Source organism: Dromaius novaehollandiae, chromosome 8, assembly GCF_036370855.1.
Source record: "Dromaius novaehollandiae isolate bDroNov1 chromosome 8, bDroNov1.hap1, whole genome shotgun sequence".
In the NCBI taxonomy this organism is placed as follows: domain Eukaryota; kingdom Metazoa; phylum Chordata; class Aves; order Casuariiformes; family Dromaiidae; genus Dromaius; species Dromaius novaehollandiae.
The window spans coordinates 9,262,524-9,286,689 of NC_088105.1; the positions used below are offsets into that span (position 1 = coordinate 9,262,524).

A 24,166-nucleotide genomic window follows, 5' to 3' on the forward strand; every position below is an offset into this window, starting at 1 on the left:
GTTGCCATTAATCTCTCAAGGAAAAAAAAAAGAAAAGGAGAAAAGGAAAAGGGGGGGGAAGAGGTTGTAATAGATGCTCCCCACGCCTCCTCCCCGGTCTCTTTGGGTGAGCTCGTAAACAAGGCGCCCTGGCTCCGAGCAGGCCTGATTTGCATTGCAGATCCCTCTTGGCCGAGCTCTGCTCCCTTCGCCAGCGAGCAATCGGGTAAATAACACGCATTGTTCTCGCTGCTTGTTTATGCAAATGCTTTCAGCATATTTGTTATTCCTGAATAATTTCCAAGCCCGGGTGTCACATCGCTCGAGCGTTCCTGCTCGCTCACTCTCCCTGCGTTGGAGCTGGTCGGGCTTTGGCACCCGCGCTGTACCGCTGGTGAGGACCACAGAGGGGTCCACGCCGTCCTCGCCTGCAGGATGGCTTCAGGACGAGTACCATTGGCCACGGAGGGGGAGAGATGGGAACGTCGGCTCCTGAGCTGTCGCTACCACCCTGCAGATGGAGGGCCATCAGGAGCAAACCGTCCTGGACCGACGGGCTGAAGAGCTTCGTTGGAGACCTTTCCATCTCCATCTTCTGCTGGTCAGTGTCTCTCCGAGAGCAGTGCCCCCAGTCCTGCAGGCAACCAGGGGTCTCCTCTGGCCTTGATGCTCTTCCCCCTCTGGCTTTGGGGAGGTCTGGCTCTGCGGGAGGGAGCCCCACTCGAGGGTGGTGTGTGGCTTGGGGGCAGTGTGGCCGGCAGGGCTGCTTTGGCTGGGGCGTTGGTTGTTTTGCCCCCCCGCCCCCCCACCAAGGATGGACTAGTTCATTATGTTCCTAGAAAAGAGCAAGGAACTGAGGCTGGGCCCACAGATTCGGATGAGGCCAGCAGAGGTACTGGTGCACAAGGGACATGATGGGCCTAAGGTGTAAAGGGAAGGAGATGGGGACAGAGGGATACTTAACCTGTTCGAGATCTGCAGGGCTCACTCAACTCTGGACCTTGCTGCAGAGTCCCAAAGTCTCTTGGAGCTGCCTTTGCCCGTGCATCATCCTGTTGAACTTTCTTCACCACCATGGCCATATACCTCTCCTCCTTCAGCGTGTCTCCTTGCAACATCACCTGCGTGCCAGGGCTGGAGCTGCGGGCGCATGGTCCCCCACCCCTGCAGTGAGGCAAGGTGTTGGTCTGTCTCTCCTGCATCTCCAAACGGCAGCTAGACACCAGGCCTACTCCTGCTTTCAGCGCGTCTCTCCCCATCATCTTCATGGTTCACATCCGAAATGATCCCCATCACTCAAGGTGATCCAAGAAGTGATCGGAGCTGGTTTCGGGAAGCAGACTGGTGCTGTACGACTCACCTCACGCTGTCTCCTCCACACCTCCCCATCACAGCGAGCACCAGGAACATGTCATCTCCCGTGACTCTGCTGCCGTCGCTGCCTCCATGCGGGCTCTGAAAATGAGGAAGCTCATCCTGCTCTAGCAGGGTCATAAATAACATAGGTTGGAAGGGGCCTTAGGGGTCACCTGGTCCAACCCCCTGTCCAAAGCTGGTTTGACCTTCAGGTCAGCTCATGAAAAGAGGAGGACCCTGAGTGACTGATGGGCTGGCTGCAGGCACATCACGGCTTGTCACCTCTGGTGAGATCGTCTGAGATGTCTTCTCCACTAACAGGTGAATGTGAGCTACTCCTTTGGGTATGAGCCTCTAAAAGGTGGGGGGAAAGGTCATAGCTTCCTGCAAATGGGGTTATTTGTTTGAAACTGGGTGCAGATGCAGCTTTCTCCCTCATTAGCACTGAGCGATGCGGCGGCTTTCCTGCCTCGGCGGCTGTGGCCGTGCTGCCTGCTCGGGTGCACCCGTTTAACCAGCGCCCAGGAGAGCAGCAGCCACAAACCACCTGCAAAATAGATGTTGTGCTCTGAGCTCTTCCCTGCCCCGACTCCGCTGCCCTTTGCCAGCAACATAAAATCATTATTTCTCATTGCATTTAAATAGCTTGGAAATTGGCTTTTCTCTTCTGCTGCTGCGAGGGGAGGGGAGTTCAGAAGAAACAACACCTTATCTAAAGTGGCCGAGCTCCTTGGTGCAGGCTGCCCCGTGCCTCCATCCATGTACCTGGGCCATCCAGGAAAGCACTTGACCCAAAAATCCTTCTGTACGTCCCCATGGCAGGCACATGGGGCTAGGCAAGACCAGCGTCCCCAGCGTCCTCCCCAGGAGGGTCCCCAAGTGACGTAAGACCCTGCGGGAGCAGAGGGAGGAGGTGGCGGGGAGCAGCTTCCCCCGGACGTTCGCCCGTGTGCGTCCTGGGTCTCCAGCCCTCGCCTCGACGCGAGAGCTGTCCCGACCCCCTCAGCTGTCCTTGCCAGGGGCAGCGCTGTTGCCGTCTCGGTCTGCTGGGCTTTGCCCCGCTTCGGCCCCGGCGCGGCCCGTCTGGCGGCAGATCGAGGGCGATGCTCTTCTGCCTTTGAGGGGTCGGCGGTGGCCCGCTCCCCCTCTCCCCCCCGGGGTCTCCGAGGCCGATTAGGCACAGGCTGCTTTGCCGATCGATAGCTTCGGGCTGTTTTCTGGCTGCTGCAAGGGCGGGGAAGAGCCGCCCAGCACCTCCCGGGCGGTCAGAGGACACCGAGCCGGGGCGGGAGGCTGGCGGGTGGGTTAAACGCACAGCAGCGTATTTGCTCCCGCGCCGGAGGGGCTGGGTGAGGCACGACCGGGTCCCCTATCCCAGCGTGCCGAATGCGTGGCTGCCCCGGGAGGAGGATGCCGAGCAGGGTCCCTCTGCCAGCCGGCACCAAAGCAAGGCTTTCCCTGAGCGCCAAGCGATGGCCCGTCACCGTCCCCGGCGCTGCCTCAGCCCCCGGTGTCAAAACAGCTCCTAAACAGCAGCACTGAGTCCACCCCGAGGCTGCCGCTAGCATCCCCCTTCTGCACAATGCTAAGATTTGGAAATGTTTTATAACATCCCCTAAAAAGCAGAGGAATAAAGAGAAATCACTGCTACGGCGCAGCTCAGGAAAAGCCGAGCCAGCCGGCACCTGAGCCCAAACCGAAAAGGCTGGTTTTTGCCTGCAGTGGTTTGGGCCCCGCTGCCAGCAGAGCTGGAGCCGTCCGTCTGAGGGGACCTAGCTGCTGAGATGAAAAATCCCAAACCCCAAAACCTAAGCACATATGGGCGGCCCATCTACTCATCGTGGAGGTTCGAGGCAGGTTTCAGGGCTCTCCCTGCTGTTTCTCTTTCCGCTCCGCAATGTCTAAGCAGGTTTCCCAGCAGGGAAAACCTCCCTTCAAGGCTTTTCCCCAGCGCAGCACGTCGGGAGCGAGATGTGCCGCTGCTGCGAGGGCAAAGCTCCCTGCTCGCGGGGGGGAAGGGGGACCGACCCCGAGCCGCCTCCAGCCGCGGGCTGCTTTCCTTCCCAGACACCGGCACGGGCTGATGGGGACTTTGACAAGGCAGATTAGATGCCGTAATCGAGACAAACTTGCTGTTGAAATAAGGCCCCTGGGGACACGCCGGAGCTCCTCGGCCGGGCCTCGCTGGCGTTTCCCCCCCTGCATGGGGGCACGGAGGAGCCGGGGACCCCTTGGGCAACCATCAGCCGGGCGGCAAGGAGCCTCCAGCCGGGCTGCAGCGAGCAGCAGCTACGTAACTTCTTCCCCGCTGGACGCCGCCGTCCTCCGGGGCAGGAGCGGGGGATGCACGTCCAGCGTGTGGGCCCGGACGCTCGCCGCTCCTCGCTGCGGGGACGGTGACTGCAGGACAGGGCTGGGGACAGCCGGGGCTCCCGGCACCACCGTTCGGCCCGAGGGAGACCGGAGCGGAGCTCTCGGCTCTCTGGAGCAAGCAGTCTCCGCAGCCGAGCAGCGCCGAGGCTCTCGCCAGCTCCTGCCGGGAGCCTAACGCTGCCCAGGTTGTTATAACAAGGTAACCTTTAAACGAACACATCTAATTTCTGCCAAACCTTTCAGCTTCTCTCTCAATTAGCCTCCGCCTCCCTCCTTTCTGCCGCAGCAAAACAAATGGAAACCACGAAGCGGGGAGCGAGCCCTTAACAAGAAAAAGCAGGGGCAGCTCTAAAACTGGTCATTTTTCTATGGAAAATCCCCTTTTAGCTTGCTGCATCACGCTGGCCAGACTGGACGCCCCCTCCCCACCCCGAGTCCCTCCGGCTTTGCACAGGTAAGCCCGGTGGGTGTTTGTTAGGCAGGTCTGCGCCTGCTTGCGTTGGGCAAACCCTATTTCTCCGGGGGGGGGGGGGGGGGGGGAAGCTCCCTATGGCAGCTGGGCACAGTCCCCTCCATGCAGGAGAAGGAGCATCCCCCCTTCTCGTGCCGCCCCGGTCCCGTGGGAGCTGGTCCTGCTCCGTGGCCAGGCTCCGGCTGGCCTCCCCACACACCCGGTGCCGACGGCATCGCCCATCCACCCGTCCCAGGCACGTTCAGGCCATCCAGGCCGACGCCGTGCTCGTTCAGCGACGGAGGATGGCCAAGGAGCTGCAGCAGCGCCGGGAAGGGCGCGTTGGCACGCGGCGAAATGCCGCGGGCTGCGTTACAACCCGGGCAACGCAGGGCCTTGGCACTCGCCGGCGGCTTGGGAGGACTGGCCGTGGAGCGGAGCTCTGTGCAACCTGCCAGCCCCCCGCTGCGACGGCGTGGCAGGGTGCTGCCGCCTGCAAAACACACGGCTACTGCAGCACCCACGTGAAAACAGCCACGCGCAAGGCTAACGGGAACGAAACTCTGCCCGAGACCCCCCCGGGGCGAGGGCACGCAGGATCGCCTTTCCCGCCGCGGGAGGACAGTGCTCTCCGGGGAGCCTGGCACAGCACTACATTTTCCATTAGACTCTCGCAGATTAGGCTTTGCAGCGCCTCGGGTCAGCGCCAGCACGGTTCCTCCGCCGCTCCTCCATGCCGCCCAGCTCCTGCAGCAGCCTGCTCCCTCTAACCCCCCCACGCACCACTACACATCCGGGAAGGAAAGCAGCATCTCCACACGCCTGGAGAGAGACCTTCCTGGCAGCAAAGCGGGGACCACCTGCACGCCAGCCTCCTCCCATCACTCCCAGGAGCCCCTGGCTGCTCTCCTCTGCCCTCAGCCCCGGCCCGGCCCCTGGAGCGGGTGGACAGGAGCAGTACGAAGCACGTCAGGGCTGTGAGGGCGCACAGACGCTGGCTAGCTTTGGATTCACGTTGAGCTTGCACTCCTGGCTTTATTTCAGCTGTCACTTGCTATTATTCATGCCTCTTAAGGATGGCCTTTACATTTTTTGAAAGTCTCCAAATTATTTTCCGTGGCTGCCTGAAAGGATTGGGGAGACTGAAATGACAGCAACGCTCCCCAGCCCTTTCCCTGGCAGCGCAGAAAAGCAGCTGACACCCGGCCCCCCCGAGCGCGACGGTGGGAATCTGGAGGGGGCAAAAGCACAGGAGACATCGCAGGGAGCACGCCGCGATTAGAGAGGCTCACAGAGCTCTTCCACCTCTGCTCCTCACGCCGCGCAGCATGTAAGCCTCCGCGGTAAGTACCGCACCATCACGCTGCAAGAGCATCAGGGTTAATCACGTCTCCCAGAACAGGGAGACGGTAACACCTTAAAATAATAATAAAAAAAAAATCACCAAGGGCAATCACAGAGAAGCTGCTTCACTGACCCTCTCTGAAGAATCCACATCTACATGTTTCCCCTGTGCAAATTGGGAAAGGAAAAATTAAACTGCCTATCTCTGCCTTTGCTGTTACACGGATCAGAGACTTTGGGCAAGCAGCTATCACAGAAAAGATTGTTTTTTCTTTCGCCCCTCCTTTATGAGCTATTTTCCACCCGCAGCCTGCTGATCGTAGCACAAAAGCAGCCACTTTGCTCACACTTGCTATTCCAAGCCGATTCAAAGCACTGGTTCCTCCAGCGGAGCCTCTCCCCCAGCCGCCCCAGAGCGGAGACGGCAAGCGGAGGGGCGGCTGCTGCGCACGGACGATTCCTGCGCCGAGATACACGCGCAGGAGCCCTCTTCCACGTGAAAGATCGGGGAATTCACGAAACAAGGAGCCCTGAGAACCACCGTGATGTCGGAAAAGCTGGAATCATCTTCTCTCCAGGGAACACCCATTTTCACTGAAGATCAGCCAAGGAAGAAAATTACTATGCACAAAGCTGCATCGTGGTTTATTTTAAGAGATGTCAAAAATTTTGGGTTTTCTCCCCAGTAATTTTTCCTCATGTCTGACTCTATACAACAAATCCTGGCCCCGCCTCTGCTGAGTAATGGTGGTGAACCATCAGTCAGCTCCAATTTTAAGCAGTGAATGAAAGTTAAACTAGAAAGATTTAATCTGTTTGAAAGCACCGTTTTTGGCAAAACCTATTCAACTCGAATGGCTTGTTAATATATGCAGTAGAGGAAGTCTTTCTTTTAAACCAGCCAACTACTTTATTTCATTAACAAAGACATTAAAGACTTAGAACAAATACCCCAGTATTGCCCTATAATTGAACAAAGATAAGGATGAGAAGACGCTTAATTTCCGATCTGTCTGTAGTTAAAACACAGAACAAAAACCCTCCAAACCCTGTTAATACAACAGTTGCAGAAAGGGGACTGAGACCCCACCTCAAGAACCTCTCTGCAAGGCATCCTGAAAGCAGAACAGGCACAGATCTGGTCACGGTTACCACGAGAGGTTGTGGAGACCAGGGCTCCAGAAGCGGTGGGAAGAGGTGTGGACTCCGGTTACTGCTGTAGCTGTGGAAGAGGAAAGCGAGAAGAAGATCCTGTACAGGAAAGTGGGGGGATTTGCAGGAGGTGAATGCAATTGCTTTGGCTGGAAGCGAGCCAGGACACCGGGGTTAACACCACTACGTGCATAATGACTTGCACGCGGCCCTCGTGGAAGCTGTCGACACACAAAATGATTTCTCAAGCCAAACATTGCAGTAAATGCTGTGCTTTACCCTCTGACCGTTGCAGGCCCTCACTGGGTATTTCTAGTCTCCAAAAGGAAGTGAGAAAGGAAAGAGCACTTTTGAGCAAGGAAGGAGTTAGATTTGCCTTTCTAATTACCTGCTGCTATCTTTATGACCTTCCATAGTTAAACAAAGTTACTCTAAACAAACAAGGATCCTGCACTCAGGTTGAACACTGGCATTATCAGCCCACCTACGTTCACTGCTGAAGAGCCCTGACATATTGATGTTAATTTAAATTTCCCCTTGACCATCGCTTTCGATTCTCTCCAGCAATGAACTTCTTTCAGCACTGAAGCACGTTCCTCCTACTCTTCTATTAAATGCTTTAAAATTAATTAAAGAGGCAGGCTTGCTATGCAAGATTTTAAGTTCCCTTTCTCAAAGAAAAAGGGTTACGCACCCAGCACCTCTCCCCAGGACATGAACACAGGAGGCAAAAGCGTTTTGGGACAGCTGTGAACCAAGGCTTTTGTAACCCTGCTCTTTCAAAACAAGAAAGAGAGTAAGAACTGTAAGCGCCCACTATGTGCAATTAATTTTCTCAGAAAGAGTGGTTAAGCACTGGAACAGCTTTCCTAGAGGGGCTAATGAATTTCTATCTTTGTTCAGTTGAGTTTTGAACATCTTGAAGACCCTGAGCAACCTGATTCAGCTTTGAAGCAAGTCCTCCTTTGAGCAGGGCGTTGGACTAGAGGCCTCCAGAGGTCCCTCCCAAGCTCAATTATTCTCCGATTCTGAAAAGGCTGAAAACCTGACTGAGGCTACTAGTTTTGAAGGCAGAAGTTGTAGAAGGCCGCAGTATTACTGGAGGAACAGCATACAGTGTTGCTATGCCTAGCGTATGCACGGATGAAGGCAACCCACGTCAATCAGCCTGCCCCGAGGGACGCTTCTCCACAAAGCCTCAGAGCTGCGGCCTTCTGCAAGAGAGAAGACCTTCGGAGGGTCTTCGCAAGAATCATTCTGAGATGGCAAAGCCATCTCCATTACAGATAACATAACTGGGAGGACGCCCCAGGCCTGACCCTGCCACATGGGTCACTTCTTAACGTTAACTCTTCTCTAGGCAAACACCAAATCTAGGTCAAACCAAAGCTCTTGGGAGAGGAAAGACTATTCCAGCTGCTTCTGCTTCAGAGGACAAGACAATTTTTTAAAAGAAGTTTAACCAAACGTTGTTAAAAGATTACAGTAAGTAATGATATGCACCTTACATATGTCAGCTGCAAAGAGCTACCTGGAAGAAAGAAAATTAAGGGGATTAAAGTAAGGAGCACACCATTTCTGAACAAGGCAAAAAAAATGCCATCAACCTGTATTTGTGAGCAGCTGTGTTTCTAATTAGAGCCAGACATCGAATTTGCATTTATCTTGATTGAAACAAAATGAAAACTTAAAAAATAAAGGAGGCTGATGTTAAGCTGTTTTCCCTGTTTAATTCAAGCAGTAACCTTAGAACACTTTCAATAGCTATTTTTTTCCTGTTTCAAAGATCTCAGCTTTGTCAGAGTAATTTCAATCTAAAATACAGAGGACTTGAGCGGGGGTGGAGGAAGAATGAAGTTACCTGTCAAAAAGGGGCTGAGCGGCACAGAGCAGGGAGCACAACGAGAAGGGCTCACGGGCCCCTGTCAAAACAACAGACACAAATAACAGCCACGATAGCAGCCGCTTGCAAAATAAATCAGCAAAGAGGATGGAAGCTATGAGACAGAGGCTGAGGGAGATCCCCTTGCAGCCACCTCTGAATCCAGGGAAAGGGCAACCATCGCTGGCCACCAGCTCCCTAGGACTGCTGCTGGGAAACGCAGGTACGAGAGCAGAGGTGCACTGCAGCCACCTCCGCGGACAGGTGGAGCTGGGGAAGGAGGCCGACACAAAGCTGGCAGAGCTCAGCAGTCACCGACCAACAAACTCTTTGAAATGCATCAAAATGAAAATCAAGCTAGTGTTCAGCAGGACGTGTCAGACAGCTGCCACGAGACAGAAGGAACCAATTTCATTTCCTTCTGCCACAGTAATGCTGGTGACTCATATGATGGGGACCCAAAAATAGCACCTCGGAGCAGGACATACATTACCTTACTCTTTCTCCCTTTGCTCTCACACCCCTAATTGTACGCCAGAAACCACAGGAGAAAAACAGAGCAGGTGGCATTCACACAGCTCGCGGAGGTGGGGATCCTCAGCTTCCTCCCCACTGGACACAGTCCTCCAGAGGCCAACGGCAATTTCATGGCGTCCCACACCCTTTTGAACCAAAAGTCATAGCTGTCCCCTGTGGGCACAGGCACAAATGTTAAGTGAGCCGGGACAGGCTTCAGTGACCGACTGCTGTGTGGCTTAATCCCTGCTCCTTTCTTCATCCCCCCAAGACCACCCTTGCTTTGCTTTTTCTGCCCTGTGACCAAAGGATGCCAAAGATCACATAACCCTTCCGGGAAGATCAGGGTCACAGTCACTTTAACATCTGGCTGACAGGAGACACCTTTCCGATGCCATCGGTACAGCTGCTTGGTACGTAGCCAAAGAACACAACTCTCCATGTGAGCAAGGCAAGGCCCAAAGCCGCCGCAGGACTCCCAGCCTCAGAGGCGCGAAGGAGAAAAACACTGGAATGAATGAATTCAAAGAGATTCTGCTTGTAAATCAAAACACTTCCTACAGGTATCACTGTGTGTAGTGCACCTTTGCCACATGCAGCTAGAAATAGGCACTACGCCCACTAACTCCACTTTTGAGCTGAAAAAGAGCTGGCGGCAACACTGGCAGCTCACTAGGACTGCCATTCGTGAAGATCGGCTGCGTTCCCTCCCTGGCTCTTCTGCCAACAAAGTAACAACAACTCTTCGCATCATGGTTTATTCCCCCTCCATATGTACAATTAAGTGTATGCATGACCATTAAAAATAAGGCTACTTATACCACGGCTCTGAAACACATTACAAACCAATTTCATTCCCCCTCTTATCACAACATTCAAAATGCTCGGCTTCCACAGACGATTTGCAGAGAGGGGCAAACGTAATGAGACCACGTAGGAGGTTAAGTGGTGCAGGGCTTTGGTAAGTGGATCTAGAAACCTTCTCCTCTAGCTGGGATAGTCAAACACAGCCAGATCAGTGGTGATGAGATCATCATCCCATGACATTTTGGTGAGGTCAGTCCAGGTCCCAGGCAACTGCAGTTCACATCTCAACACACTTCTGTTGGCAGGCAGCAGAGGCCTAGGCGCATGTGGACAAAGGGACAAATTACTCCTCTCCTTAGGAGCAGCCCCTTTAGGTCAAGGCAGATGCATAAGGACAGGAGGAAGGGGAAGCTGCCATTCTCTTCTTGATAACCAGAGGACTTCAGTCTCCAGAGGCGTCAACCTGGCTGACACATTTAATGCATCTAAAAAAAAAAAAAAAATCAAAGGAACAACTAAACCATATCATTATGTGATCTCACAGCAAATTGCTTAAACGTCCAGATAAGGCTTAGAGACTTTCTTTTTCCAATAGGGATGATGGAATAGTCCAGATAAAAGTAACTGGAGATGCACAACTGAGGACAGCCCTGTGTGGTCCTGTAAGCTCCCTTCCCAAGTAAATCTGTTCCCATATGCAACAAGAGAGAATCTTCCAGCTTCAGCTTGTGGCTCAATAAATTTTATTATTCCTTTTTGTTTTTATTTAAAAGAATTTGTTTTCCTATCATAAAAATTAGACAACCATACCACCACCAGCAGCAGCAAAGTCTGTGGAGTTAATGTTGATGGCAGACAGTTCACCGGTGTCTTAGAATGTCCTAAAAAGTCCATAAATGGAAAAAACCCAAACATGATGGTTTTGGGGAGGAACATCAAGGTGGTTTCGGTTTCTTGTCCCACTGAGGATCCCAGATGAACACTGTAGCATATCAGCAGGACCAAGTACCTCAAGCCTTGAGAGAGCACCCTTCATACCAGCTCCAGTACCTGATTAGCAGGGAAGACAAGACATTCAGAACAGGAGTTTATGATATTCACTGTCTCCTACATCAGCATACAGATCATTAGGACAGAGAGTGACCCTTCCGTCTCCACCCTTTATGCACCAGCATGCAGCAATGCAATACAAATGTGGCAAGCACTTGGCAAGAACCCAGACTTTGATGCCTGCTCACACTGTGATAAATCAAGGCATGATGCAAGACTGTCCAGTTGCCTCATTTTCACCGACCCCAGTGAACCAGCTATCTGAAATCTTGCAATGGAGATCAAAGATTTGCTCTTCTCAGCCCTTTCTGTTCCTGCTCACATTCAATTTTCCATGCTAACATAGTGGAATAGTCTCTGACTGCATGATCTCCCCCACTAGAGACGGCAGAATAAAAGTTACTAGATGGGGAGTCATCTGCTGAGTGACTTAGAGGGGCTGTATGTGTGTCAGGTGTGGCTTTACTGGGCAGCGCTATAGGGGGCCTTAGGTCTCAATGACTATTGACAGATATGGCATCTGCCCCCAAATTAGACTGGGTTTGTGCCCACCCTGTAAGAGCAAACCCAGTCCTTTTCCAGGCGTTGTCAGACTGGTACACCTTCCCCACTGTGTTCTGATAAATTCAAACGGAAGCAGCAGATTTCTAATAACTTTGGCTAACACAATAACACATTTTTCTCTCCGCCTTCTCTTATTAACAACCAAAGTGCGTGAGCAAAATCTCTCCTTTATAATCACTCTACTGTTGCTGCTAGATTCACTGAAGGGTGTCATAAGCTTTTGTGTGTTTTGCCCATTTTACTAAGAAGTAAGCGACTGAAGTAGTAAGTAACCAATTCCAAAGCCTGCTAAATAAACCACCTAGGAACAAGAGACTGGAGTATTACACATTGCAATAGCAGAAGTAACCATGCTACTCTATCAGTTTTGAAGTGGCCTGCGAAGGAGGAAAAATATCTTGATGCAAATCAAATACAGACCACTTCGGACTCTCCTCATTTCTGCTTTTTCTGTGATTTTTTTCAGGACTGCTCAAGCTATCAAATCTTGTGCGGTTCCAGAGAACTGCTATCGTCACAGGGACGCAGTGCAGAATTAGGGGGGAGAGGACCTCAATTTCATGAGATTAAGAAACCAGCGCATGACTTTAAAGATGGCAAGTAAAACCCTTTATCAGCAATTACAAAAAACTGTCAAAGCTCTGGACTACAAGCCTACAGTGTTAACCACCAAACCTCAAATGCCTCTGAGCACAGTTTGGGACCATCTTGGAACTGATGCTCTCTGGAGCGCTCAGTACCAGCCTGGGTTTAGTTACTTTTTTTGCTTGGGAATCTGTTCAATAAACATACACAAAGGCGGAAAAAGCCTTTTGCAAATTACTTGACATTTCATGGACGGACATGCATTGCACAGACATGCATTGCACAGACACTCTGCAAGACTTATTTTTCTCAAAGAGTTCAGAGCCTGGCAAAACACTAGTTTCTTGGTATAATGTGAAGCCTGTTGCTCTCCGAAGAACCTATACTGGCAGCTGCTGTCTGTTAAGAGTAGGTCCCTGTGCTAACAGTAAGCAAAGCAAAGGAGCATCTGTGCTCATTTCAAGCATTGCTCTAGTCAGCTGCACATCAAGAGCTCAGCTTTCAGCCGTGCCGGCAGCAGCAGTGAGAGAAGGGCGTTTGGCCAGTGCCGGTGAGTTAACACAGAGCCTCCACAGCCTTTGCTTCCTGCCACAAAAAATCAGTGTGCAAACATGAGTGTGTGTGTGCGTGTGTGTAGGTGTTTGTGGCAGACAGCACTAATTTAAAACCTTTCAATTCAAACTAGTTCCATGTAGTTGCTTTTAAACCAATACAGAAATCCAGTGGCTGTTGTGGCAACTAAGACATTGCATCTGTTATCAGCCAAGAAAAATACAATGTGCTTAAGACCAGCACTGGGCCTACATTTAATCTAAGCAGCACATGACTGCCCAAGAAGTGGCAGAGTCATGGTGGCTGCTGGATGGCTGCCAGCATCTTTTCTACACCTTTCCTCTAATTTGGCTTCATTGCTTTTGTGCTGTCTGCTCGTTCCTCCATGTGCCAGAGGCAAATATATCATTTAAATTACAAACAGTTGGGATGGCCTCCTCTAATGGTTTCTCCTGGCTGTACAGTTTCTGTGACCTTGATCTTTACTAACAACAGATTTAAGCGTTTAAAGAGAAGATGCATGAAATAACTTACCTTAATTGTACCCTGACTGTTAGCAGCAATCAGCACATTGGACTCCTGAAAAAAAAAAAGAAGAGGTACTATCAGAATTTGCCATTGCTTTCCCCCCCCCGCCCTTTTTCCTTTTTTTCCCTTTGCAGCAGCAATGTGGCTGCCTTTTATCTTACACATTAGAGTATATCTAATTTCAAAGGGACTTAACTCTTCTCATTTCCAAGATGCTTTCAAGGCTAAAAGTTCTTATAAAAGTTATATTACCTTAAAGAATTAGAAAGCAATAATCTTTAGTGCTTGTATAGAGCTTTAAATCTCAGAAGCAATTTACAAATATGAATTAATCCTTGCAGTCTGTCTGTGAAGTGGGCAAATAATAATAATCATTTTCATCTCTTGGCAGCATATGGCAAAGGTCTCTAGTGCCTTAACTAAACTGACTACTGACTAATCAACCTGACAAAACCTCTCCAGCTCTGAGGCCACACCACCTCTCACGCAGCCAACAGACTTCAGACAAGTAAAACAAAGAGGGGAAAAAAGTAGCTTCATCTTACCCACAGTCAGAAAGCAATAACAAATACACCAAATTCAGAAGGGAAAAAAACAGAGAGGGCTTTGGCCCTGCTGTTATTCAGATCAGAAAGACAGCATTTATTTACCTCCTATGAATCGATAGAGTTTCCATTAGATATATCCTGCTTGTCTGCAACCAAATGGCCTGTCACAGCAGCGAGGCATCCCCCAGGCAAAAACCCAGTGCCAGTCCCAGACAGCGGAGAGGAGATAACCTCCACGCACCAGACCCTATTCTGGATGTGACCAGCAAGCACAAAAAAAAAAAAAAAAAAAAAAACCCTCCTCAAAGTCATTCAGATAGGAGGAGATGGGAGAAAACCCCAAACAAATGGGATAGCACCAGTAAACCTAAAACAAGGGAGTGCTGGGGCAAGGGCAGCAGCACCGGCAAAGCAGAGGCTGAAGCGGGCTTCCCAGAACAGCATCCTGCATCTGCTCTTCCCGAGCCGCGCAGCCCCAGTAATTGCAGTACACGCTGCCAAACTGTCTGCCACAAACTGTTTTGTCTAAAGACAGCTGATATCTTTCCTCAGACACATTTTTCAATTTCTCTCGCCGCTGCTATCCATCCTCAGACAAACTTGCCGTAATTATCCCATCACTTAGCACATGCATTTTTAATAAACGCAGTGGCTAGAATGGACCCACTTCAGAGGGAGCCGCGCGGTCGCGTTCGGTGCATGAGCTGCGGGAGACAGCCAGCCCCGAACCAGCTGAGCGCTGGTGCTCAGCAGCAGAGGCAGGCCTGTCCTTAGCTCAGCACATAACGAGATTAGGTCGAGCACCGCCTCACCGCGAGGTTCTGAAGTTTGCAGAACCACCAGCTTTGAAGCTAAGGGAGGAAAATCCTATTTAACATGAAAAAAACCCCCACTTATCAGGAAAGAGTAGCCTTTTGGTGAACCACTGGGCTAATTGTTATAAATAGATCTGTTCACTCCCAGTACTATCCATCACAGGATTAGTTAAGACTCCTGATGGTATCTCACCACTGATCCTCCAAGTCAAAGCTCCTAAGAAAATATATCCTCAAAGGAAGCACACACTCCAATTTCCATTAATTTGGTGGCTAACAGGGTCTAATCTTGTGAACTCCCCAGCTTCTGGCTAACAGGATTAGAATCAAATGCCAAATGCCATTGGGAAAGTATATATGAATGATTTGGGGACTAAAGCAGAGACCAGATCGCTCTGGGATGCCTAGCGGGGTTTTGGAGGCAAGGGGGAGGCTCAGGTAGCTACCTATGGGGCAGCACAACAGAGTTGAACTCCGGAGTACAGGTGATCCAGGGTCTGAACGATTCCTGCTTGCATTGCGAGTGATTGGTAATTCCTACCGCTGCTGCAGTCTGCTGGGGTACCACTGTAAATGAACTCTGGTTCAATGAACAGTTTTACCTGCTAAATAAAATAAAAACGCCAGAGGGTAATATACTCTCGCTCTCTCGTTCTTCAGAACCCACTGTTTTTTCAGCAGGGTCTGAGCTAATCACTGCTCTGCTGCTTTCATCCGCAACGCCGCGACACAAACGGGAACAGACAGCAGCAAAATTAGCACCAAACCTGTCATCGAACAAACAGTGACTTGCTTGTTAAGGCACTCTGGCATTATGCTTGCTTCTATGGGAACACGGGGTAAGTAACTTTTTTAAAAATCCTCTAAAGGAACAATTCTTTTTCTTTTTTGTTGCCTGTAAAAAGGCCAATATATTCAACACATTAAAAACCTCGGCAAGTTGTGAAGTTGCTCAGATAGCACGTAATCGCTAGATTTATAACTCACAACAGCCATATGCATGTTGAATCAACCCTTTTGTCAGGACATGTATGAATCAAGTTACCTCATTTACCTCATTCTACAGTTTTAATGCTACTGGGCGGGAGCCATAAACTCTTGCTTTGGACTTTTGGATTTGTACCAAGGGTGTGCTGGCACAGCATGGCTTGAAGCGAGGTCTCAGACGTCCGCAAAAGACAGCCATATGACCCGTATGACAGAATACATATTTTTCCTACAGCACCAATACGTGCATCCATATACCTCAGGCATGAAAGATATGGTATCACTGTCCACTTTGTGTTCTGCCTGTATCACTTTATCTGTCTATACAGGGCTACATGGTCAAAAGTCTGGTCTTACCCATCGCTCTCTGCGGGAGCCAAAAACTTCAAAAGCAGAGGCAGGAAGGATGTTGGGAAATCCACCCTGCCTGAGAAGGCCTACGCAGAAGAAATCGATTACTGTGAGCAAGTTGTCTAAGCACACACCTCAGTTGGGTCTTGCTATAGGTGGTTGGCAGCTGCAGCCCTTCCTGACTGTAGAGGCAAAAGGTGCCAGTTGCCTTTGTTAAAACAAGACCGAAAGAAAGCGCTCCTAAAACATCACGAGATCAAGAGACAGGGTTTACTGTGTGCCAAGCAGCAGCATTTTCCTCCATGCAGCTGCTGACATCAAGTATTACGGCACCCCTGTGGAAAGCCACGGTCTGTGTAACCTGACAAAACGCAGCAACCTCTCCTACAGACATCAAGGCAGATAAGAAATGATAGGTGGAGATGCTGCGTGATGCTCTCAGATCCCCTGTGCTGAGATAACATGGCATTTCAACAAACCAGGGACAGCTGTAAAATTGACAGGAGAGAGTTTAAGAGTTTTGGTCTTGTCAAGTTAATAGAAAAGAGCAAGACTCTGGGGACGTCACAAGCAGGTATCTTCTTGTCTCTTGGCATTACATACAAATTTAGAAAGATGAATTGACAAATGTAGGTGCAACTCAGGAATTGCTTCAGAGATTGACATAGGGTACAGCTCCAGAATGGCTCTGAGATGCTCCAGGGCTGGAAGTCCTTTGAGACCACTCATGAACAGTCAGTCATCCACCTCAGAGTGCACACCAGAGTCTTTTCCCCTGACTGGAGTGACAGCATTATGGAAAGTCTGAAGGACAGTTCCTTGGGCATTGGGAAGGACTAGGGTTCACCACCAATCTTTGGTATTTCCCAGAGACTGGATGCACATCCAAATGGAGATAGGCATTATGCAAAATGAAAGGTGTAAACCAGTCCTGAGAGCAAAGAGATGGACCAGATACAAGCACCTCTGTCCTGAACCTGACACATCTTTATCTCCTGCATTGTAGCACTGTGGCGAGCATGACTTGCTCGCCAATAGGAACTTTGGAGCATCTCACCCTTGAGATTTGAAGAGACTTTCACCGATTGCTCCATTAGAGGCAATTCCTGCATCATATTCTTGAGTGGAAAGAAAAACAAAATCAAACCTGCAACCCTTTTGAGTAGATGAGATACTTGCTGCATTCATCATTCAATGGAACTATTCACCTGCTAACTGGGTTTTGAAGCACTCTGATTTCTTTTCCTCCAAGATAAGCCCTGGGTTTGGATGGCCCTGGGGAAGCAGTTTGCATTGGGAAAGAAGGGAGGAGAAAGGAAAGTCTGGCTGACCGCAGGTACGCACACAAAAGCAGTCAGTATTAAAAGAAAATAAAAAAGAAAAAGAAATGCTCTGGAAGTTTCGTGAAGCTTGAGGAAACTCGGCTGAACAAGCCCTGAAAATTGTCAGAGCTGCTTCACTGTAACAGACAGTAAATGACAGCTGAGGTTGTAGCTCTTCCACCCTTTCTTTGTGCTTTTGTACAAGAACACATGGTGGGGAGGAAGGCAAAACTAAATCAAAATCAGCCCAGATGGATGGCTATTTAAAACTGCAATCAGGGCACACACATGTCCTTAGAGGGACACACTGATGCTCGGGCAACTTGACTTAACAAGGCAACTGAAAGCTCCAGATAGACCCATTAGCTCAGCTGCAGACAGATCCTCTGCGTAAGCATGGGGCTCACCTCTAGCCATCCCTCTTTAGTAATAAGGGGGCGAGCAAGCACACTTAACAACCCATCTTGCCAGAAGAGCTCATGCTAAAATCACAGGCAAAAAGTGTCTTTCTTTTTTAAGCACAAAATAGAGAGCTAGTCCCAAAGAGGCTCAAAATAAAATGGATGAACACAAATCACTCGTGCTTGTCTGTGAGATCATTCCTCCTTTGTTATCACACAAGTATCAACGCTTTTAAAGTTTAAATTTAAGTTCTCACTCTCAGGTGCAAGCCTGCCCGAGGAAAGAGGTGGCAAATTGTCTACACAACAGAAGAAGTCTTGATGCAGATTTTTAAACATCTCAGTCACTCTAATGGGAGTGAAACTGCAAATTAGAGCATTTATGTGCATGCATAACATACACTTTTATAGCTTGGAAACGTGGCAGTCCTGTGAAATCGAGTCTTACCAGGAACAGACAAAGGCAAAATACCTGAATGGGTGGAAAATGCACTGGAAATCAAACCACCAATGCTCTTTGAGCACATAAGCTAACGCCTCCAAGAGAGAAGCCATAAAAGATGCACAAGTGTTTCTCCTCTGCCTGACAACACTAAGCTTTAACAAACTCAAGGCTTATCCAACAACGCTTTCCACAAGTCCCGCACTGAGGACAAAGAAAAGCTTGGCTCAAGAACTAGTGACACAACGTGTGCTCATGTCCTGCTTCTGCGCTCTCCCCTACCTTTACAAGTGCTGGCAGTGACACAGCGGGCTGAAGAAATGGATGATTTGGGGGATAATTAGAGTGCCAGTGGCAGGGCAGGATGGATATCTTGAAATTATACGTGCACGTCTTGTTCACGTAATCTACTGCAAATCTTGTTTGAGACTTTCACTGTATTATAAATAATTGCAGGCCATGCAGTTTGTGCCTCCTTGTTATCCCCATTTTACTGCACAAATAAAGCGTGTTTTCCTCAAACTTACAGCACAGTAAGTCATCGACTTATGCATTAGTTTTCTGGATTTTCAACTACTTTTTTTCTCCCCCTATAGATTTACAGTTAGAATTCCTCAAGATCATCTTTTAAATTAACTTCTTCTCACCTTCCCTCCCCGGCAGACACTTTTGCTAACAAAATGGCTGGTTTGTCAGCAATTCTCTTCCAAGCAGACGGACTCCTTGCCAACTGACTGAACATTTATTCAAAGGAGCTAGATGCTAACTAAGCAAAGTTGCTAATAGAATGGGAAAAGCAGAATGGGCGAGACAACTTTTCCTCAAATAGCCACTGTTTTATATTTTTTTATATGCAGAATAAGATTACATTGTTGAAATAAATCTACTGGTGCTGTTTACATAGAAAGCCATTTAAATCCTTTACCAGTAAAGCTACTTATTCCTTACTAAAGATGGCTACTATGACTCAGCCGCTTGCTTTTAGGACTACAGACCACCTTCAAGACAAATTTTGCTGAAGCTTTTGTCATTGTCACCATGTGCAAAGCCTTTTCGTACATCAAGATGTGTGAAAATGGTTCCACAAGAGAACACCGATGCCTGATTACTCTTCGTCTTGTAATTAGCAGAGTATAATGACTTCTCACTCTAAATTCCCGAGATTCGGTTATTTTCTTGTGGTATGACTCAAGTCGCTTTTGTTTTTTGAAAGAAAATTACAGACTCTAACCTCTGAAGCAAGATGAACCTCCAGTGTACATCATCACGAGGTTTTAAAAGCCAGACTACTACATTAGATCACCTCCCAGCAGAATCATACGTTGCACATAGAATTTTCTTTTCTTTCTTCCATTGTTTTGATGCAAGCATCAGTAATGACTAAGTGCACAGCGGAGTGGATAAAAAGCGGTGCACGACCTGTTTTCTCTCTGTTCTGGAATTTACATTATATGCCATCCTACCCACCTAACATTAATCCCTTTTGACCAATTTTAATGGAATATTATCTATACCGCGAGCATCAGGCCCAAGCAGAAACTAATTATTTCTTTAAACTGCAGCAGTTCTTAAAAGAAACAGGTCTTACATACAAAAGATGTCATACCAAGATACTTTGGTAGAAGAGAAACTCAGCTCTTTGGGCTTTAAACCTGGAACAGAACGCATGTCTAAATCACGTTTTTTAATCCTCAGAAACTGCATTTTTCTCATTTTGACGGTAATTCCTTTGTACACAGAGATCAAGTCTCCATTGGATTATCGGGGGGAAGCAACAACTCAATAAGTCTAAAAATACCTCGTGTTTCTTTCTAGCTCCAGCTGCAAACATAAAATCTTTATTTTTTAAGTTTACAAATACTACACAATTACAGCTGCACAGCACAATAAAGATATTCTGTTAACACATTAACCTATAGATTTACAGGTAGCGACACTTCCAGATTGTTTTACACAGAAAGAGTTGCCCACAATCATATGCACATGTGCATGGTCTCTTCTCACGTAGGAATTCACGGACACTAAATAGTATCCTATGGGGGGGGGGGGGGCGCCAGGGGGAAGCTTTCAAACAAATTAGCACTTTCATCATCCTACATCATGCAGAGTTTGCAGCTTCCACACCAGATGAAGTGACCCCCACGAGGAAAGATGCATAGGTAGAAATTCAGTATCTTGTTTAATCCCTACCCTCATTTTTCTACAATTCTATACTTTAACCTTTTTACTATGGAGGCTTTTAAATTAAGTTTTCTGACACTTCCACATATTATTATTATTTTTTTTAAACTGTGGCTCTTGATACACAGAATATATCCCTCTTTCTTGCTGCAGTAAAGCCTTCCTGAAGAAGCAGTCTTCTCATTTTTGGATTTTACACTTAATGTATTTTTCTACTTCTATTCAGACCAAACTCAGCACAAGAAGATACTATATAACTGGAAGCTTATTTGCTATCATATTTACCACGGTCTCTGCATTCACAGCATATGGGTGCACAGAAGAGAGCAGTCAAAGGCTTGCTCCAATGACACACTCAAATACGTAGTAAGCCACCTCCCAGCCAAGTGAGAAATCAGTTTTTCTTAACATGACCTTTCTTTTCAGCCTGTAGCTCTGAAGGAAACAAGATCAACAAGGCAACTGAGGACTAGGCTAGAAGAAAACAGAAGCACATGCGTGCATGGAGCTGCACATAGATAGCTACTGATTTGCTCATTTTTATGCTGTCTTCTGCATTCAAGATGGAAATTGAGGCCCATAAAATTGACTGGAAGAGTAAAGAGAAAGCTGTGGAAAGGCAAAAGAAAGAGCCATGAAAACCCACCCTAGGAACTGTTGATACATTACCAGTAACCATCTCTAATTTAGAGATTCTGGAACAAAACTGCTTTTGATGAGCACCTAATTTATTTAGAATTTGGGATTAGAATAACTTGTCAGAGGCTTATTATTCTACATCTACCACAAACCAGACTACACAGCTTTAACAGCTGTTGCACATTCCCCATCAGGCAAGGTAGAGAGACATATGTTAAAACCAAATTATGTTGGCATTAACATAAAAACCAACACACACACACGCGTATACATACACACACCCCAAGGACAAGCTCTCTCCTTCTCTGTAGGTGGGAATACTGAGCTCCACTGCCCATCTATGACAAGGTCTTTAAAGGCGCTTGTTTCTACAGTCATATATCCTGGGATTTCAGACACTCCCCATAAACAATGAGCTCAAGGCCTTGAACAAAGTGTCAGCAGTATATAAATATAGCTTGCAATAAGGCTACAAAAAATGTATACATAAACACGCAACACATTAGCATCAATATTGCAAAGCCACAGGACATGGTTAGGCATTATTTCAGAGAAAACAGCTTTTAGCATCTATTCTCTTAATACTTAAAACCCCTAAACATTCATTTGGCAATTCCAGATAATGCAATGCAGTACTTAGCCTGACAACTGCATGGTCCAAGAACTGCATTCCTACCGCTGTTACATTTTTCTCCTTCCCTCCCTCCTTCTGTTTCTCCTGTTTGTTGCACTCAGTCATTACAACACGCTGCAGGTGATGAATTTAATCTCTCCCTCGCCAAGGTCATGCCTCCCTGCCCATCGGTGCTGTAACGCTGCAAAATGAAGCCACGGGGTGCTATCATTACTATTACTATCACTGTTCCACAGGCTTCCCTCCCAAATGCTCCTTCCGTCAAAAACCAAATATGCCATCTGAAGAAAATGCCACCAAGCCTGCATAAGAGTGTTAAGAAATCTGACCTAAATCCGATTAAGATCATCACAGGATACACTAAGACGTTAATTCTAAAGCCACCTGAGTGTGCTGTCAATTAAACAGGTAGATTTAGATTTAGATTTTGTGCAGATCAACTGCAAACCATCAGGGATCAGAAGCTGTAAACAGAAATCAACAGAATGTGAAAAGCCCTCTCAAACCAAACCACGGCAACTTAGACAGTCCGTCTACCCTACAAGCACAGCCTACCATGAGTACTGCACAGCCAGGTCCCGAAGCACAGCAAGGACCACCACTCTGAACTGCTGCAGAGGCTGCGGTTGGCAAGTCAGAGGCCGGTGGAAGGCTTCTCAGATGTTAGAAGACACCCTTTACTGTGCTTCTGGCTCCTTGGTCTCCTTCAGTCTACAGCACTCTCCTTGCCTAATGGGAAGGGCAAGCGCCAATTTGTTTAAGCCCTCCTTCATGTCTGGGTAGTTCTTACATCCCTCTTTCCTTCACGCTCATGAAGGGTTTCTCCATCCCTCTCATCTCCTCTTTTCTTTTTCCTTCTCCTTCTAGCCAGCTCAGTGCTTCTGCCTCCAGCCAAGCTATATTCTCAACACATTTACCACCCTCAGTTGCCGAGTTCTCAGCAACTTGCACCAGCAATTCCCTAGTTTCTGCAAGACCAGTCTCACCTTTCCCAGACCATCTGTCCCATGTCCTCTAGGCTTTTTATTTTTATGAGATCCTAGTCCTTTGTATGGGACCTCCCCTCCTAGCCCTACTTTTGGCACCCTGTTCTTGGGTTTCAACTACCTGTCCTACAGCACCATGTACACCTTCTCATCTCCCTTCTCTCCCCACTTGTGAATCCAGCTTTTAAAATTCTGCTTACAGAAGCGTTTCCCTTTCTTAACCACCCACGTTTCCCTTTTGCCTCCAGCAAGCTATCCACCAGTGCTAGCACCCACGTCTTGCTAGGGTTTAGAAAGGGAATGGATAATGATTAAACCTCCTACCTAGTCCCAGTAATCCCTTCATTTGACCAACCATATCTACCCTCACATGCTGCCTTCTCTTATTAGCTCTCTTTCCTTCTAGGTCCCTGAGCTCATTAGTGCACTAGGACGACCTATCTTCTCTTCTGGTCCCAATCCTTCCTTTACTGTCAGCTACAGCTCGTTCCCACATCCATCTCCAAAACATTTGCCTGAATACAGGGGGAAGGGGACAAAAGCAGAGACTGGGTTGCCACAAAGAGCACACAAAACCCCACAGCTTCCTGGTTAGAGGCTGCAACTCCATGTTATTTAGTGGGAAACAACCACTGCTGGACCAGGAGCTTTCAGCAGATGGTGGCAGTCCATGTCAGCAGCTTGGCAGACACACACACACACACACACACACACACACACACACACAGAGATACCCTCTCTTTCATGCTTTCTCCTGATTATACAAAGCTAATACCATGTGCCAGCTGCTGTGCCCAACTGGAGCACACTCCTCCAAATGCTGGCAAATGGTTTCTGTGCTGGTCTAACAGGGATCACTGCTAGATGGCACAAAGCTTGTTCTCAGGTGCTCTAGGAAATTCAATGCACTGTTGATATTGCCAACGGCTCCCCTGGACCAGGCACTGGAGTTTGGGTCCTGGTATTAAATCAGGCCCCACATACAGATGCTAAGAAGTAAGTGATTAGCTGGTCAGCCTCCTGCTTCTCTTCCTCTCCCAGTGCTGTTAGTTTCAGCCTCAAATAGGTGAATGATATAGGCTTAAAATTGACCTAACAACCTTGATATTAATATTTTAAATTATTAAAACTTAATTCTATAATGCCAATAAATCATTTATATGTGCACATTTAATTAACAATCCAATCAGTAAAAACAACTTAGCATTTACATAGCACATTTTTATCAGCAGAACCAAAGACACATTACAACATTAATTAAAGTGTCACAAACGCCCTGGTGAGGTAGCTTAGTATTATGCTCCTTTGCCATTTGGGGAAACCAAGGCAGCGCATTCAGTGGATTTGCCCAAGGTTAATCCAGATGTTTACAACGAGAAGCTGAAGACAAAAAGCAGGGAGAAATACCGCTGAGATTTAATTCTCGTAATAAACACTCTGTTTCTGAACTGCAGTATTTGCTTATTTGCTGATGAGAAATCCATTCCAGTCGCATTCTTCTCCCAGACAAAGGGTACAAACTGCTATCAAGCATGCTGAAAATCCACCCTAAACCACAGCAGCCTGCCAGGTGAGCCTGAACGCAGTGGGTCCGACCTGCTATCGAGCCAGGAGTTTTGAAGAACATTTAATGGCTCTTCTTAGCCCACAGCTCACACCTATGCACACACCAAAGCTCATGGGAAGTGCGACACTTATCTAGCAGTCCTACGACCAAGACC

At 48.2% G+C, this 24,166-nt stretch overlaps 1 protein-coding gene across 3 annotated transcripts in view; it reads right to left on the reverse strand.

Moving 5' to 3' along the window:
- Positions 1-9,797: 9,797 nt before the first annotated feature.
- The window catches only part of COP1 (COP1 E3 ubiquitin ligase), a 134,916-nt gene continuing 120,547 nt past the window's right edge, over positions 9,798-24,166 (reverse strand). For 2 of the 3 annotated variants that reach the window (XM_026101024.2, XM_026101025.2), the window contains exons 19-20: positions 13,146-13,190; positions 9,798-10,910 (exon numbers count right to left, since the gene is read on the reverse strand). In XM_026101024.2, coding sequence (XP_025956809.2) covers positions 10,893-10,910; positions 13,146-13,190 — 63 coding nt within the window. In that variant the 3' untranslated portion in view covers positions 9,798-10,892. The remainder of the gene's footprint in view (positions 10,911-13,145; positions 13,191-24,166) is intronic. The other variant, XR_003259314.2, reaches the window with a different exon arrangement.